Genomic DNA, 18,098 nt, shown 5'->3' with positions numbered 1-18,098 from the left:
CCTTTGCTTCTGCTGGAAGTGAGGGCTGGAGCCTGTCTATGGGGTACAGGCTATGGTGAAGGCTCCAACTAGTGCTGGTATGGCAGTTTGTAGCCATGTGTCCCCTGCACTTTCTGAAGTGCAGTAAGGAAGAAGATTGTGTTTCATGACTGGCATTAGGTTGGAAGATTAAATTGTGGCAGCAGCTGCTGCTCAAGGGAGCGCAGAATAAAATCATTAATTATGGAGTCACAGAAACAAGACACTTCCTGTGTCACTCCATCCACCTACACCAGAAGGTGCTCGGGGTCTCCTCCTGTCGCCATGAAGATGGAGCTTGGGAAACAGAGTACTGCAAGAAGGCAGACACCTGTGTAACGTGGGAGATGGAGATTTCATCAGAGCCCCCTGCAGCACAGTTCATCACGAAAACAAAACTCTTGGAAGTGAGATATCAGTAACCCGCAAAAACACTCTCTCATACAAAGAAGGCTTCCTGTTGGAGTATCACCCATCAACTCCAAACCACCTTCCCCACATAAAGAAAACAAAAACATTCATGTGCTAGGATTAAAAAGCTCTTCTAGGATAACGTATCTTGGTTTCCTGAAATGGTGAACTGGCTCTCGTTTGACTCCACGAGGTGGGGTTTCAAGAAGAATGGTGAGTACAAGAATTTGCTGTACCTCATCTTATTCCAGGTGAGCATGTGAAGGTCTCTGGGCAGACACAAAACAGGCGGATGCACAGCCAGCAAAACACTTGAGATGGGGCAGGCAGCTTTTTCTGGGTAGCGCTGGGTTTTCTTATAGCACAGAACTCATTGCAAAGAGGTGTTGGCAGACCAAGCTTCACTTTCACAGCCTTCAAAACAATGTGAAAAATTACCTCTGTTATTTTGTTTCCCAAAGTTGCCTGGTTCAATCATGAGAGAATGCTACAGCCATCAGCCCTTACTTTTAAAATAGTTTATTTCTGGTCTTAAAATATACATCAGTTTGAAAATTTCAGAAAAAAAAAGAGAAAAAGAAGAAAAAAAATAACAACAAAACACATTAGTTACCGATTAACAGTCTGGAGTTGGGACACTGAAGTTAGGTCAGTTCAAGGCCCTGGAGCCAACACTGCTGGAGGAGAGCAGAGGGCAGGCACTGCGCTGGCTGGGAGGGGGCTCTGCTCCTCCTTAGGCTGCCCGCTTCCCCTCACTGCCTGCCAGTGAAACAAATGCATGTGAAGGCTGTGGACACTCCTTTCCCACCCTTCTTTCCTCCGTTGTGCTTTTAGCTTACTGAGACCAAAAGCTTGGGCAGCTCAGCTCTGCCCAGAACCATCAGTTTCAGCAAGAGAATGGGTTTTGTCTCCTGACCAGAACACCAGGAAAGATGATCCCTGAAGGGCAGCGCCCACCAGCCGCAATGAGGGGGATGGGCTAACCCACATCTACCAGCCTGGTCTGACAGGCTGTCCCGCACGTGCTACACGTGTTCTGAGAGCCCAAGGAGCTCACACCACCAGCACCCAACCCCAGGTGATGTCCATGAGCCACGAGATGGTGGCTGCTGCAGGTGAAAGCCCTCAATACTGCTGCAGAAGAGCAGGAGAAATTCAGCAGCATAGTGGCAGGGGAGAGCAAACACAAGGATCCCATCACATCTTTGAGGACAGGAAATAATGCCCTGCAAGCTAAAAGGAATCTTCTGCTCTCAGCACCAGCCTGTTTGCACAGGAATTGAGTGAAATACTGTAGTAAAATACTGAGTCCCACCTCCACCTTGGAGGTCGGCATTGAGCTCCACAGCTGTTTGAGGTGGGACAAAAGGTAAGCATATAGGCAGCAGCTCCAACTAACGAGGGCACACCAAGCCCCCAAGAGGCCTGCAGCTTCCTTTCACAGGCCCTGGAGCCTCCAGGCTGGAGTTGGGGCCCTGGTCGCCCCCAGCTGCAAGCGTGACCCTCTGGTGAGATGGAGGTCTGGGAGGAGGGCAGGAACCCCGGGCAGCTTTTGGCTGCATCTCTTGCTGTCAGCTCTCTCCTGGGCAGTGGGCTGCTCTCCTCCAGCACAGCCAGACAGCAAAGAACTAAGGGAGTAGGGTAGGAAGACAACACAAACGCAACTCAAAAAACAGACAGCAAGCTAAGGACAGCCAGCTGGTGTGGGGGCAGCACAGCTGAGGCAGCAGGCCAGCCCTTTGCCTCACACCCCTGGGCGAGGGATGAAACATGGACAAAGGGCACAGGACAAAATTAAAAACTAGACACCAGGCTTTGTCAGCCCTCAAAAAAATACCTACATCTACAGACCTCTCCCTTTCCCTCCCCCCAGTAAGACACAGCACACAAGACCGTGAAGAAGAGTCACATAATACCACACTACACTAGGAAAAACAGGCAGAGAGGCCCTGCTCGGGAGTGGAAGCATCAAAGCCAGCCCGGAGCCCCCAAGAGGAGGGCACAGAGACTGGCAGAGTGCTGCAGCTGAGGCGTGAGGTAGTGCACTCAGGGAGCAGCTCCCTCACATCCCCACAGGCCATGGTACACAAAGCCCTGCTCAGCAAACCCAGTAGCATCCTTCATGCTTCACTCCCCCGGGGGCAAGATCTCCTTCCTAAGTTTGGAGGGATTTCTGCAGGCTGAAGGCCCAGATCAGAGGGAAGCGCACAGCTCCGAGCTGAGCCACCCCCAACACACCCTTAGCGCAGGCAACAGACTGGCTGCCAACCTCTGTGTCTGTTTATGCAGGGCGGGGGAAAAAAACAAAACAAAACAAAAAACAAACCCCAAAAACCAATACACCCCAAAACCAAAGGCTTGGAAAGAAGAAAGAAGCCCACCAAAGAGCAAGGCGTCAGCACCATTCAAACAAAACAACAGCACAGAGAGCGGGGGAAGAGGTGTGAGGGAGGAGACGCAGAAATAAACCGCATGGCCCAGAGGGCAATGTCCCTGCCTGGGAACGGACTGACCCCCCTCGCTCCCCAAGGCCTCTCAGCTGAATGTCACAGCACAGCCCTGCACGTCGATTCAATAGGGACCAGGTGCTGAGCCGAGCAATGGGGAGCTGTAGGGGCAGATTCTGAAGAACGCAACCCAGGGGGCTGGGGGGAAAAACCCAGCAGGAAAATAAGAAACCAACATCCTCAGCATACACCCCAGGGCCCAGATCCATCCCCTGGGAGAGTCCTTGTGGCCCTTGGGGGCTCCCAGGGAATCAGACACCACCATGCAGGCACCCTGCCCTGTTGGCACTAGTTGAAAGAGAGCAGAGCAGCTGCAGGCACCAGTATGGGAGCAGCTGGGGCCTCAGGTACCTGAGTGGGAAGGGGAAAGAGAGGATGGGAGCGCAGAGAGGAGAGGCACCAGGATGTGGGTACCAAAACAAGGTCTGGTACAGGCACCAGTGTGAGGCTGTGAAGAGAGCTGTGAGTGTGCCAGGGCTGTGGGTGTGCTTCCGCACATGTGCTAGTACTGCAGGTCTGAGGTACCAGGGAATAGGAACCCCAGCTCTTCCAGGTAGCAAAAGAGAATAAATATATCATTTAAGAGCAGAGCCCAGAGCTCCTCCTAGGCTGGAGGGCACTGAGAGAAGTTTCTCCCCCAGAAGACAGACGGAGGCATCCCACAGCTCTGCAGCATGTGGCTGCTGCGTCCCCTGCCTCAGCTGAGAAGGTTGCCTTGCTCCTGGGCTTGTGTCAGACTGTCCTTGCGATGCAGATGGTGGACCCCCATTCTCTTGGGGCTGCGATGCGGCCGACTAAAGGGAGGCTTGACCCTGCCTTCCCCACTTTCCTCTTGAGGTCCTCCTTGGTTACCCTCCTTGCTTCCCTGGAGCAACAACTCTCTCTCATCAGCTGGGCTCTCAGGCAAGCCAAGGTCCACGTAGTCCTTGTGCTTTTCTGGGGGTGGACTTCCAGGCTCCGCAGTGCCTCCACCGCTTCCCTGCAACAGCTTCTGGGCTTCATCCTGGGAGAAATCTGTACCATAGTCAGAGGAGAAATGACTCCTGCGGGCTCTGGACTCGGTGCTGTCTGTATCCACGCTTGAGTCCCGGCTCACGGTCCAGCTGCAGCTCTGAGCAGACTCCTCGCCATCTGAGTAGGCAGAGGCTGCTCTATCCAGCTCCTGCATGGAGCGGCTGAACCTCTTCTGGAGCTCGGGGGCTGTGTCACGGCTGAATGCTGTACGGTTCATCAGCACCTGTTCTGAGGTGGGGGGTGCCTTGTCCACAAACATACGCTGCCAGTTGGCCAGCAAGTCCTCCTCGGAGCTGGCAGAACTGGCAAAGGCGCTCGGGATCTGGGGAGGGCTGCTGAAGGGGCTGCTCTGGGCAGAGCCGTGAGCTCTGGCTGCTTTGGGGGACTGCTGACAGGAACAGCTGGAAGCTGAGCGGCGCCCTTCTGAAGCAGGGCTGTTGGGAAGCGTTCGGTGCCTGTCGCAGCTCTCATCTTCACTCTGTACCAGGCTGAGGGAGATGGCCTGGCGCGTAGCATATGTACAGTTGGGCAGGGGACTGTTCTTTGGGATCCTTACCTTGTCCTCAGAGAACTCAATTACTTTCCGTCCGGGGTACATAGGATGGGGAGGTGAAGGTGTAGGGTATGGGCTTAGCTTCTCAAAGGCTGGCACATCCTCCGGCATGCTTTCCACACTGCCCTGTGGCTTGCAGCCACCGTTCTGATGCTTCCCGACTTCCCCTCCCTCCTTCTTCATCTGCCCTGCACCGCTGCAGGCCTCAGGAGGGGCTCCACTCATGTCCACATGCACAAAGACATCCTCAGCCACAGGACAGCTGCCACTGCTAGACTTGGCTGAATTCAGCACCAGAGATTCTGGCTTCTCCAAAACCCTGGCAATGACTGAGGTGGGCACAACATCAGATGGTGCCAAGGTGTGGGTTGCTTCTTGACCAGGCCCTGCAGACTCTTGAGTGCTGTGCAAATGCTTATTGACCATATCCTGCAGTTCATAGGGAAGCTAGGGAGAAGAAACGGGACATTAAAAGAGTACCTACACACAAGTCACTAAGTTCCAAAAAACTGCCTTTTCCAGCCAATCTTCATCTTTAATCTTTATCTCAATACTAACGTTTACCTACCGTGCCTTGGGGTAGGCACCTCTTTCCAAAAGAGAACCTGCTGTATATGACAAACTAACAAGGCTCTGTAACTGTCATACCACTCATGTTTCTAGGCCATGGTTCACAGGCCCATCTTGGGAAAAAAAACAAAAACAACCAAGAAATAATGTCACAGGTCATGCCTGTGAGCACAGAGACAAGGCCCAGCCACCACATGCCAGAGAGAGGTCAATTGATCTGTGGAAAATCTGTGGTTGCACTGAAGTGACTGCACAGCCCCCAGTGCTCACATCTGCAGTGCTCCCCAAATGCAGTAATTACAGCCTTGCTACCTTGGCAGCCTGCCCACAGATCACAATCGATGCCTTCCCTTGCTCCCACTGACTCCTCTCACCTCATTCCATTTTGTCAACTCTCAGAGAGGCAAACACGGGGCTTATTTATTACCACAACCTCAGGACCAACGTCCAGCAGAGTTAAGCACTGCTCCTTGTCCTGCAGATGGGCGCTACTGCTCTACCCACTGCCCTGTCAAATGCACCAGCATGGAGAACAAAGCTCCACAAGCCACTGCATGGCACAGCAAGGCCCATCCTGTCACAGCCAGAAGGAAACTTCATCCAAAGCTGGAGGCACAGTGCATGTGAACAGCTGGCTGTGAGGCAGACTGCTTGCACAGTGGCTCAGTACTGACCCCCTCCAGTGGCAGCCATGTAGGACGCAGCACTCTGGGGGGCAGAATTCAAAGCCCTGGGGAAGGGAGACAGCTGGGAGAGGGGTCAAGGTTACCCCAGCAGTAACTGATACATTGACCTCAAGAGTGCTAATTTGAGACACAATGGGGGAGGGGGACATGCTGGTCACCTGCTAAGTTACTAAAGATGAGCACATGGTTTTGCAGAAAGGAACATAAGAAGGGCTGAAGGTTAAGGGCACAGAAAAAAAGAGAGATGGGTTAAACGCCTGAATGATACTCCCAATCAAATGAGTGACGCTACCAACATGAAGGGCCTAACCTCCAACTTTTCTTACCCCAAGAGCAGGATGAGCTCTCTCAAGCAGGAGTATATGTTGGTACCAACATCTCTCATTCATGAAACGCAAAAGACATTCTGAGTGTTGCCCCCCAAACTTTTCATCAGAGCAAGAAGTGAAGGAGGACCAGCCTGCTGCTGCTTGACTCTTTATCACACAGCATGGCCCTTGTACGTGGCCAGGTAAGAAAGGAAAGAGGACAGAGCAGGGTAAGAGAGAGGTCTGTCCTTTAGCCAGCTCCAATCAGGCAGGCTATCAAATTCAAGGCTATTGTGCTTTTTATAACAGCTCTTGGCTATGCTGTGAAATGGAGCTGGTGTGAAAGAAGAGCTGGCAGAGGCCCTGCACTGACTTCTTGATGGCAGTGGGAACAGAAGCCCCCCACACCTCTGCCTGAGGCTGAAGGATGAGAGACCAATAGCCCTACAGAGAAAGCTGGAAAGACAGGTGGAAACCATGAGCCCTTCTTCCCCAGCTGAGTGGGACTGCTACTCACATCAGCAAATTTGTGGTTCCTGAAGTGGGACTTGTTACACTTGAGCAGCTGTACCGCAAGGTTACAGTCCTGTCGATAGCGTTCCTGAAAAAAAAAAACAAAAGGGCACAGGTGTGCAACAGTGTCAGACTGATCTCTTACCTGAAATGACACCACCTCGCCAACTTCAAACAGAAGGTGGAACATCATGAATTTCTCCTGAGGGTGCCTGCCTTTCTCTCCTCTCCACACCTCGTGTACTTACAACTCAGCTATGTCCCTTTCAACTCTTGTTCCAGGCCTATATTCTCTCCATTTATCAAACTACTATCCTTTTGTGGAACTGATCTCCAAGAGTCCCATTGGATTTTTGCTAACCCATCTTGGAGCTCTCAGCCATGCCTGCAGACACTGCTCAATATCAGGCATCTTGCAGACAGACTGGAGTGAACTGAGAGCAGTTAATAGAAACACACACGAAATCCAGGAACTTCTACGTTATTGTGTGGAAAAGGCAATAGTTCCCTCCCATTTCTAAACTAAATGACCACTTGGTTACTACAGACTGGGCACAGGTCAAACCTTAAACTTAAATGCTAGAAAAGTAAACATATCAAACTTGAACATCAGCTCTTTCTTGCTCAACCCCTCAGGCCCTTTTCTACTTGCTTGTCCCCACGTCTTCATATACATTTTAGTTATTCATGTGCTTCTTTACACTAATGATTTTGAACCAGAAAAATAGCCCACATGTCAACAAAGTTCCACAATCATTTGCAGACTCACATTAAGTTCCTCCAGCTTATTGATAGTTGTTTTGGCATCAAGCAACTTATTAGTGAGCTCTACAATCTCCCAGTCCAATGTTTTGCGGTCCATCTCTGCCTTTTTAATCTGGGATGCAAGAACACCAGTGTAAATTTCCACAGCACAGAAGAAACCGGTTTCACCACCCACTTCACCCCAAGCATAGCACAATGACATGCTCAGCTGCGATACAAAAACTTCTAGACAGACAGACACAGGGGGACAGCCTGGCTCTTCAACTCATGAGGGATTCCAAAGGCAGCTGGGGACAGCCACTCTGCTAGGTACAGAGACAACTAGTGAGTCTGAACCTCCTTAATGCAGTCCCTCTTCTTGCAGCCTAACTATGTCATGACTCACAGGGTGTCTGATGGAAAGCTACTGGTTTTGAATAGTCATTTTGCCACCAGCAGTAACTACCTCTGAGCTCGTGATAATCAGCCTTCTGCTCAGGATCAACAGAATAAGAATACTGCTGATAAACACCAGCAGTCAATGCTGAATGGACAGTTCTTTTTGGCAGGGAAAAGGCACTATCTTCAAAGAGTTCTGTTCTTGCTCTACTAGGAAACAGGACCTGTGCAGCTTCACCTGGAGCTCCCCTAACACCTTCCCTAAAGCAGATGATCTCGTCTCTTTAGACTCCCTAACAGTTCAGGTACAGGGCAGACAGAAACTCAGATATAACAAACGAGAGGATCAATAGCTCAGAACAACCACGTCATCTCCTTTCTCAAGAAGCTCCTCCAACACTGATCAAGTCTGCTCCAAGGCTGTGACCGTCAAAGCCCAATGATGAAGTAGGTGAATACAGTGGCACAAGGGGTTGAAGAGGAGAATCCTTCCCAAATATGCAGTCTCTTTAAGAATCAACACAATTTATATTAACCCAAGAAATTCAAGGCCTAGAACAAAAGCCACCTGGAAAAAGCCACCCACCCTCATCTAGGGCTACATCTCAGCTGCTCACTTGCCTGCTCACAACCCAGAAGGGGAAGGAAAGGTAGCAAAGAAGGCTCACAGCCATCCACATCTTGTGCAGTGCCACAGCTTATGGGCACCACTTCCCAGCACACCATGCTCCAAGCTGGCCTGGAGTCAAATGCTCTTAAGATGGAGCACTGCAAGCTAGGACCTGCTGCATCTGTGGGCAGCTGCTGGATACCAGGTGAGCCCTTGGCTGGACGAAGGCTGGGGCCCCTCCATCTGGTATGGTGTATATGTGGGACTGACAATGAAACCAACAGGCTGAGACACATGAAGAGGAAAAAGAAAAAACACACAAACGAAAAGACGCAACTGCAAATATCCAGTTTTGGCTGAGAGAGGCCTGAGAGGTGAGTGCGCCCAGCGTGTGCCAGCAGCAGCATGGGGAGGAGAAAGAGAGAGAAAGAAAGAGAGAGGGAGGGAGAGAAAAGAAACAGCCATGAGTGTTATGAATGCACACAACAGACACACACGCACACAGGCTCAGCCCCCATCCTCCCAGGATGACTACCCCAAGACTGACTGACACATCCCTGGCATTTTGAGAGGGACTAAAGCAACATGACGGAATACCATGCAGTTATGTTGTGGGCAATCCAGCTCACGTGCATGACCAAGTAGGGCCTCAGTAGATCAAGAAACTAGTTAGTGACACCGGCCAGAAGGGAGAATAGATGGTCGTGGCCAGAAACCCACCCCACACCAACCACATCTGCTGGCTATAGCCAGAAACCCTTCCCCCTTCTGCTCCTGACATACATGTCTCTTCTACCTCCTCTGTGTAGAGCAGAACACTTACCAGGGCATGCAGCTTCTCTTCCAGGTCTTGGTTGGTTCTCTGGGAAGCAGTGTAGCTGTTCTGCAACCTATAGAATCAAGAACGTACACACAGGAATGGTTCTCAGGCCTTTGCTCAAGTCTTCTTCATAACTACCAAGCAACCCATCAACTCCACAACCCCAATACTCCTTAGTATTCACAGTATTAAGGCAACATAAAGGCCTTCAGACACCCAGTTACTAGGGACAAGGTGAAGTTGGCCGGCTGAACTTTCATGTCTTTGTTGGAGAGAGTAAGAAGGAAGATTCCTCTGAGCTAAGTTATGTGCAACCATGTAGCCAGTGCCTAGCATTAATTTCTAACCAAAGCACTATATCCCAGGTAGTGAGCAGCTCCTTTTTGTTAATGTCAGACCAGCCATCCAAGATAGAACTCACCTAACAACCAATAAATAGAATTCCCTATTGCTGTCCATCCCTTGAGCTGGGTTCCCACACTGTACCCTGAAGAAAGCAATGGCTGCAAAGCTTTTACTCTCCCCTCAGTCTAGAAGAGCACTGCAGATGCAGCATACCTCTCTGTTCAACACAACTAAGCACAGCCTGCTCAAGCCAGCTGAGGGAGCCCTTGATGGGAGTCATCTCTCTACCCCTCTTTCATTTTTCTTTTCCATACCTACGGAATTTGTCCTTGAATTTCTCCAGCTCCTCCCGGTTCTGACCCAGCTCCATCTCCAGGTAGTCTTGACCTGACTCCAGCTCCCTCTCCATTGCTTCCATTTTGTTAGTCACATACATCAGCCGTCGGCGCAGCTCCTCGTTCTCATGTTGCAGCAGCCTGGACACAAAGGAACGAAGGTATCACTAAGCACACAAGGGGCACTCCACACCAGCACCCATATCCTGCTGCCCTGCTCTAAGGGCCAACCCCACACATGGGCCCCAAAAAGTTGGGAAGTGAACTATCAGGAGATTCCAGCCCATGCAGAGAGGTGCACTGTTGTTACAAGATGCATGCTTTGTAACATACTAGCTGGCCAGCCATGTTACCAGCACCCAGCTCCCTCTCAGGTTACAGTGCCAGATGGGCCATTCAGCTCCAGTGTCCCCCACTGGTGAATAAAACCCACTCAATAATTTATCCCAGTGTAGGATAGAGCAGTTGAACTGCTCCTCCCCTGAACTGTTCAGAAGCCCTCACACCTTTAACACATGGTGGAAAGAGTGCTCCAAACAGCCTTGAGGTCATTCTAAGCCACAGAGGTGGTGGGGTGAGTGTAGAGATGTGATCACAGCTGTCAGTCAATCCCGTTCTAATACAAACTGCTCTGTTAGTCCTCAGCCAGGACATGCCTGGTGGTTAGAAGGATTTCCTGTTGTTTTTCATTCCTTTGTGCTCAGAAAAACACAGAAGAACAGCACAGCTCCTCTCTAGCAATGCATTCTTGTTCCCCACTATAGCTTTAAGCCCAGTACTAGCAGCTGTCTGTGCCCCACAGCACGATCAGCAAAGGGCCCAACTCTCACCCTCACTCAGCAGCAGGCTCCTGCACGCTGTTTCTGATGGCTTACATTAAAACAGATGCCACAACATGAAGGCACTTCTCTCCCCACTCGTATTCCAACTCCTCTGCCTGCACCTGCACTGAAGATCTGCACCCCCATGCCACCAGAGCGAGGCATACAATGCAGAGGTTGGCAAGGCACAGACTAAAGCTCTGCACACATGGTCCAAGAGAGCTGAATGAAGATCTATGGGGAGCCTGCAGGGCCAGTCAGCTTCACTGCACAGGTGACACAGGCAAGATGTGAGGAATCAGCATTCACACAGTTGCAGTACAACAGGCATAAAGGGGGAACAGGACACTTACTTCATCCTTTCTGCATCCGTCAAGGGTTCCTGCACAGGGAAGAAAACAGCTGTGAGATTCTTTCAGAAGAGGAGTTGCTCTCACATAGTATCTTAAAGGACAAAGTTGCAGTTGCTAGACCCTATGTGGGACTCTTCCACATCTGTTCTGCGGGATTATGATAAGCAAGCTTAGAGAAGCTGGGCTCTGTACACATCACTGCTGTCTGATACCAAAACACACTGTCTGTTTTGGTTCAGGGTAAAACAGCTAGACTAGAAACCACCACACAAGTTGAGTAACTTTACTCTCCCATCTGCAATCTCAGCATCTTTTGCAACACTGGCATCTTCGTTGGCGTTTCAGCTTGCTACAAATCCACAGTTAGAGGGCAACAGGAATTAAACAGGCCAGCATACATTGCAAATTAACTTGTCACCACAGCAATCACAACACCCTCAAGGCCTCACAAAAGAATTACAGAGCATCATTTGGGAGATTAAAAAAAAATCACATCTACCATTTACACCAGCTAGATTGTACTGTGAAAAGGATTTCTTTCTGCAGACCTGAAAACAGCCACTGTAACTATTCTAGGTAGCACAAAAAACATCAGAAGCCAAAAAACCTGTGAAAGAAACATTCTGGGTGACATCCCCACAGATGTTTGGAGTAGGGATCTGCAGAACAAGGAGAGACAGTGCTGCGGCATGAAATGGCTGTTGACTGCCAGCACAGCTGGGTGAGATTTAATTAGCACTAACAACAACCACACTTTTTGTGAAAGCCCAAGGCTGTGACCATTCTCACAAAGTCCAAGCTGCTCATATTCTATTTTTGGTGCCTGGTGTAGGGCTGGCACTACAGAAGCCCTAAGTACTGAAACACTTTAAAGTGGCTATTAAGTGTCACAGTCAGCTAGCTCTGAGCTTAGAGGCCATGCCACATGCAGTTGCAAATGAGGTTGCTAAGCTTCTAGCAATATTAAATAAAGAAACCTACCCCAGTTCTGGCCCATCAGGAGGCTGCTTCCTTCATCACTTCACTTTTTAAGAATGACAGACCTTAGTGCCTGCATACAATCTCCTGTCCTTAAAGGCAATTCCATCGGCCCAATACCTCCTTGTACACTGACCCCAAATGACAACTGATTAATTTATGCAGAATCATCTAGCAACTGCTTCCCCAACCTCTACAACCACACACAGCACACAGTAGTGACCAGGCAAAGGGGATAAGGCAGTTCCTAGTAAAATGAGGCAATGGTCCCAAAGCACTCCCGGAGGAGAAGAGGACATCAAACACGGAGCCAGACTGCCCCAGGATAGCTAGGCATTGTGCAGATACAGAGACTCAAGAGCCTCCCACCACCTGTCGACACTAGAGCTTCCCAACTTGCTCCCAGCTGATTGGGGCCTCTGACCTGCAAAAACCCAAGAGGACTGCAGAAGGGAGAGAGCACCAACTTCCTCCCCCTCAGCTCCTGAGTCAAAAGGAAGATGGCTCCTCCCAGGAAGATATACCTAACTTGGAGCACAGACATGAGCAGCAATGCTTCTGGTGACTGAGTAGCCACATAATGAGGTCTGGGGACCTGCTGTCTCCCCCCCAGTCCTGGAATTACAGCTGAGAAAAGATCCAGGCAGGAGTTTTAGCCTTTGTGAGACCCCTGTCTGCAAAAGCCAGCAGTCCTGGCACCTACCTTGTTCAGTGCCAGGCTGAAGGAAGGGGAGGATCTAGATGGGGCAGGTCCCTTCTCCCAACTCCTGTGTGTTGGAGGGGAGAAGGATCCTTTATCTGGGTAGTTCCGCTCCACTGTACGCTTCCGCTCGAGTTTAGTGCATAGATGGTTTGGCTGTAACAGCTGTGAACAGGGACTCCTTTCATCCCTTTTGCCCTCTGCACTGCTTTTCCATGAAGACAGTGAGTGCTGCTGCCCAGAGGATGTCCCTGCCAGCCCCAAGTCTCCCAGCTGCTGCAGCTCATACTGACACAGATCTACTACCTTTCTGTCCAAAGAAAGGAGCTTCTCCTTACTGTCCTTTCTCCCAAGGATGGGTTTCTTTCTTAGTTTGGAAACTCTCTCAGCCTCCTCTGCACATTTTCTCTGGCACGAAGCCATTCCCATTCCCTCGCATTTCTTTTCTGATTTTCTTCTGCTTGGGCAGGATGATCTTTCAGATGCACGCTTGGTTTTCACCTCTTCCAGCTGACCTTCCCCTTGGCCTTCTGGCACAGAGCCTCTGGCACAACAGGCAGAATTCTGGTCTTGCTGTGCTCCCCTGGTCTCTTCTATTGGGCGCAAGCGGATGGGACTCAGAACCCGCTGGCTAATCTCATCCAGGAATCTGGAGAACTGCAGTTTTTCCTCTCTGAGTTTCTCTTTGCGTTTGGCAATGTCAGCAGCACTACTGCTGCTGCGCTCCAGAGAGCGTTTCTCCTTACGGACAGGGCAGAGCTGAGGATCACTGTACTTGCATGAACCACGACCATGGGAGAGCGTCTCAACTGAGCGGGACTTGCGTAAGGTCTCAGGGCATGAGCCAGTTTGCATTCCAGGCTGCTTCAAGATCCCTTTCAGAGGCTGGTGTAAAGGAGAGACCCGAAACTTCCTCGGTGTCAAGACTTCAGGGGGCTCCTTAAACATAAGTGAGCGTTCCAGGCTTCTGCTCTTGAAAGAACAACTGGAATGGTGTACCTCGTCTCCCGGCACCACAACTGTCTCCATGCTACGGCTCACAAATTTGCTGAGGTGCCCACGACTGCGGTTTGGGCACCGCTTCCCACTTCGCTGTCCCATCTTCCTACCGTGTGGCGGTGCTGGCAAGATGGTCTGGCTCTTCACGTTCAACTCTGCTCTGCACCCTGTCACTTCCTTCTCACTGCTGGACTCCAGGGACCACGATGAGGAGAAGTTCAGGTTGCAAACCTCAAACCCCTTTGCCTGCTCAAGCTGGCCTGCCTCAGTGCAACTAAACCCTGTTTGCTGGTGCAATGGTGATAAGCCCTTTGCCACCCGGCAAGCTGTTACCTGACTCTGCTCAGCCAAGATCACTCCATCCTGGTCGTCACGAATGATGGGAACCTCATGACGGATCTCACGATGCTGCGGGGGTGCCTTGCGGTAAGGCTTCTTTGTTGGAGCTGTGTTCGACATCCTCCCACCTGCGTGGCTCCAACAGCGGGTTACCTACCAACAGCAGAAAGTTCACAGAAGAGAGAGGCACAGGCACTCCATCGAACCCTAGAAGCAAACCAGCAGGAAGTAGTCTCCCCTGGAGTCCCAGAGCAGGTCCCCATGCAGAGTACTGATAAAGCAGGAAAAGGATGCAGCCACAAGCCTTGAACAGCAGCTGCAGGAGAGGGAGCAAAGTCAGAGATAGATGTGTCCTTCTCCCAGCCAGTGAGAGCAGAGGGCTGGCACATCCTCTCCCCCCTTCTACACACACTCACTCACGTAGTTTGTGTGTATCCAGATATATATAGCAAACGAGAACAGGCCTCACAGCAGCATATTGATTAGGCTCTTTAGGAAAGGCCTTTTCCAGTATGGAAACAGCAAGCCTCACAGGCAGCAGTGACAATAGGAGTTATTGATTATATGCTGTCACTGTCAGCAGGAACTATGTGGGAGGAGACTCTAGTCATTAAAGAGCCCAAATTCAGGAGTTTACTGCTTACACAGAAATACAGGTGGGGCAGACTGTAGGAGGCATGTCAGAAGGAGCTACCATACTTTTACAACTCCTCACTGTCAGAAAAGACAAAGAATGAGTTGCAGGAGGCATCAAATTAGGAAGCACTGCCATTAATGTCGGCATCTAAGGTAAGAAGTTGCAAAATGCAGCAGTACTGCTATGATGAAGTCCAGACTAGTTTTTGTCCCTTAACCCCAGCTGTGCTGGGCAGGAAGATTTTGCCTGCTGTATGAGCAGAAGAAGCAAAAAGCAAGATGTGGGACAGAAAAAAAGCAGCTATCTTGTATATCTGGAATAATCCTCTTCCTTTCCACCACTTAGTAACTATGGTGGAGAGCAGGAAGACTTTCCCTCAATCAGCCAGAATTTCAGCTATCCCACTGCATACAAGATAGCAAGTCCCAGAGATGCTAAGAAGTCTCTTTAGGGCCTGATAGCAGATTTATGCTGATGACAATACATGCATCATTCACAATCCCCATACATTTGGAGTAAGCACCTGCCTCCCATTCCCCTTTCCCTTGCTGAATCCTATCACTGACAACGTTTAGCATCTCTGCAATCCACAGAGCCTGATGTGCAAAACTCTAAAGTGCAGAATCTGCCACAACTCAGATCACCCTTCCCACTCATCTGCTGGGAAGGCTATTTAATGCCCACTTACAATGGCTCTCCCAGCTAGAGAGAAGGAATATTGCCAGGCCAGTGACCCAGCAGGCTTCATTTGCATTGTGTTTTGGCCAGGGAAGTTTTACATGTTATTCAGAGCCCAAATGGAGCCCTGAGAGTTACCTTCAGTCCTTATCCTCTCTTGCTTAGCTGCATCTTTCTGACACTTATACTGAGTCTGCTGGGAGGGCTGGCAAGTGTGGAATGCCTGTACCAAGCACAGAGTGCCTCCAAGCCACATCAGGTTTTACATTTCATAGGATAATTTACAAGCTGTCCTCTGTTGTTCTATTAAAAAAAAAAGCCACCAGTACTCATGTGTTTTCCATACATACATGAGCCACTTCCAAGGACTAACTTGTAAATCTCCACAATCAAAATCCTGAAAATTCACCTTTGCTGGAATCATTCTCTCAAGATCTCTTCCTTTAAAAACAACTAGGTGAAAAGATCACACATACTTTAGAAGAATCACATCCAGCATACCAAATGCACATTCTACCACAGCTCCAAAAGAAACAGCTGGATCTCTCTTGCTGGGAAGGCATTTCTCCTCTTCAAAGTGAAATGCTGATGTCCTGTCCAGAAGTGGATTAGCCAACAGCCCACCATTATCTAGGTGACCCACAGTTAACTCTTCTGTCAACTCCTGACAGGTTAAGGACAGCAGATACTCATGTAGATATCTCGAGATGGAATTACTATCATTTCTCCAGCCCCTAAGGACTTGAGGACTTACCAGCCTAGGCTCAAATTCAAAGCCTCATGAAACAGGAACACTCACTCAGATGCCCTAAAGAAGAGAAATAAATGGCTTAGCATTATCAAAAAGTCAGTTTGAATTCTCACCCTGTAAATACGTAAAGAAGAGGAAATGTTTATAATGAAGCACAACAGGATATTTATCACACTACAAGTGCCTGTTCCAACCCACAACGGTAAATTTTAAAGGAGATCAGCTTAGGACAGTTGAGCCACGTAACACAGCAAGAGCTAGAAAGGCACTTGGCAAGGACACATCCCAAGGACTCACTCAGGCAACCCAAACCATGCAAATTCATGAAGCAACAGGTTCTAGAAAACCTTGCTTCCAGGAAGGACTAAACAAATCTCCTGTGAAATGGGACCCTTACTGCTAATTTTCTCTGATACTGCAGACTGTGAAGCCTAAATGCTAAAAGGACAAATGAAGTAATTGTTAAGTCAGTTTTTCTTGCTAAAGTGCACTTACAAATGAGTTGGTAATTATCAGACTCTCCTTTGAGCCAAAACATTACATTCCTGTGCATACCACCATGACAGCTCATACCTCTACAAGAGAGGAGACAAGCTATTCTCTGGCTTCCGGCACGCAGCATGTCATGCTCTACCTTGGTGCAAATAGGCTTCTGTGAAATACTGCCCATCCAATCCAGGATTTAACATGAGTTCAGAAAGGATCTTCTGTATTCAAAGCTCAGGGCATCCATCGTTGCCTGAAGATAAATGGTTGGATCCAGGAGACAGCTCTAAGAGCTTAGCTCTATGGCTATCACCCTGTCACTGACATGAGAGAGACTGCAGAGGAGTCTTCCCTTTCCTGATGCACTTCTGTTGCTGCTTTTTCCCCTATCCATGGCACCAAGCCCTGGGAGGAAGGACAGAAGTGAAGGGTGTGGAGTAGTTGTATGCATATGGGGAGAGCCAGATGGAAGGTGAGTGGAACAGGCAGGCAACCAGGATCATGCAAACTCAAGCTCTGCCAAAACAAACTGAAAGGTGCCCTGGTGCTGGCCCTGACCCAACAAACTGTCTAGCCCCCTTCCTTACAGCAATGCTATTGTCAGGTCTCGACTAGTAATGTTAAGAACAATTCCACAACAGTGTAAATGATCTGCTGGAGCAAGCAGTATGAGAGAGGAAAAAAAAAAAAAGAAGTATAACTCCAGGAAGGACCAGGTTATTACAGCATGAAACTGCTTTTCTACCAGCTCCCAGAAACAGCTGGAAGTCAGACTGGCAAACAAGCAAAGGCTTCCAGGAACAGCTGTCCCCATGGATCCCTGCAGGTTTCCATCATGGTGGTACTCAGAACAAACATGCTAAAGGCCTCGCTGTTTCTCATCACACAGTTCCTCAGGCTCAGGCAGGACCATCCCACTTCCTACCCAATACTCAGCAACTAAACTACCTGCCATCTCATCCTCACCTACCTGGAAGAGATATCAGGACTGGAAACCTACCCTCACGATCTCAGAATTTCCACTCAAATACTCACACTGCCTCCAGGCAACTTTCCCTCAAACAAGGACTTACAGATCCAAAATGACGACGTGTCCAAACATTTCTGACTGCTTGTCTCCGAATCAGCTTTCCCCTGTCAGCATCCAGCAGCATCTGGCCAACAGCTCCTGAAACATGAGAAAGGAAACTAAGTGTCAGTCACCTATGGACACAATACATGGAAACAGCCAGGCACGCGCACAGCAACCCACAGCCTGGTGCCAGGTCAGGAGTCAGAAGCAAACTGCTGCACCATCAGGCTACTATCTAATTACAGGAGCCTCTAGAGCAAGAGAAGCTCCTTGTCTTCACTGCATCCCAGAAAGGGAAGGTCTTTTAATCATCCCACCACTGAGCAGGATGCTTGTGCAGAACAGTAACCAGCCTGCAAGAGGCAGCCTGACCAGTATCAGGAATCCAGCTTCTGTCATTCTGCCCCAACCAGCCCACCACACCAGCCGAACTTTGTTCTGCAGACTTCAC

At 49.7% G+C, this 18,098-nt stretch overlaps 1 protein-coding gene across 4 annotated transcripts in view; it reads right to left on the bottom strand.

Moving 5' to 3' along the window:
• Positions 1-934: 934 nt before the first annotated feature.
• TJAP1 (tight junction associated protein 1) overlaps positions 935-18,098 on the bottom strand; it is a 38,438-nt gene continuing 21,274 nt past the window's right edge. For 2 of the 4 annotated variants that reach the window (XM_072333634.1, XM_072333633.1), the window contains exons 3-12: positions 17,649-17,743; positions 16,093-16,146; positions 14,018-14,176; positions 11,008-11,036; positions 9,813-9,974; positions 9,157-9,223; positions 8,671-8,700; positions 7,350-7,457; positions 6,585-6,668; positions 935-4,950 (exon numbers count right to left, since the gene is read on the bottom strand). In XM_072333634.1, coding sequence (XP_072189735.1) covers positions 3,634-4,950; positions 6,585-6,668; positions 7,350-7,457; positions 8,671-8,700; positions 9,157-9,223; positions 9,813-9,974; positions 11,008-11,036; positions 14,018-14,143 — 1,923 coding nt within the window. In that variant the 5' untranslated portion in view covers positions 14,144-14,176; positions 16,093-16,146; positions 17,649-17,743 and the 3' untranslated portion in view covers positions 935-3,633. The remainder of the gene's footprint in view (positions 4,951-6,584; positions 6,669-7,349; positions 7,458-8,670; positions 8,701-9,156; positions 9,224-9,812; positions 9,975-11,007; positions 11,037-14,017; positions 14,177-16,092; positions 16,147-17,648; positions 17,744-18,098) is intronic. The other 2 variants (XM_072333636.1, XM_072333635.1) reach the window with 1 other exon arrangement.

The sequence above is a fragment of the Excalfactoria chinensis genome, chromosome 3, assembly GCF_039878825.1.
Source record: "Excalfactoria chinensis isolate bCotChi1 chromosome 3, bCotChi1.hap2, whole genome shotgun sequence".
Classification (NCBI taxonomy): domain Eukaryota; kingdom Metazoa; phylum Chordata; class Aves; order Galliformes; family Phasianidae; genus Excalfactoria; species Excalfactoria chinensis.
The sequence above is the reverse complement of the archived record's forward strand: the minus strand, read 5'-3'. Positions and strand labels throughout refer to the sequence as shown.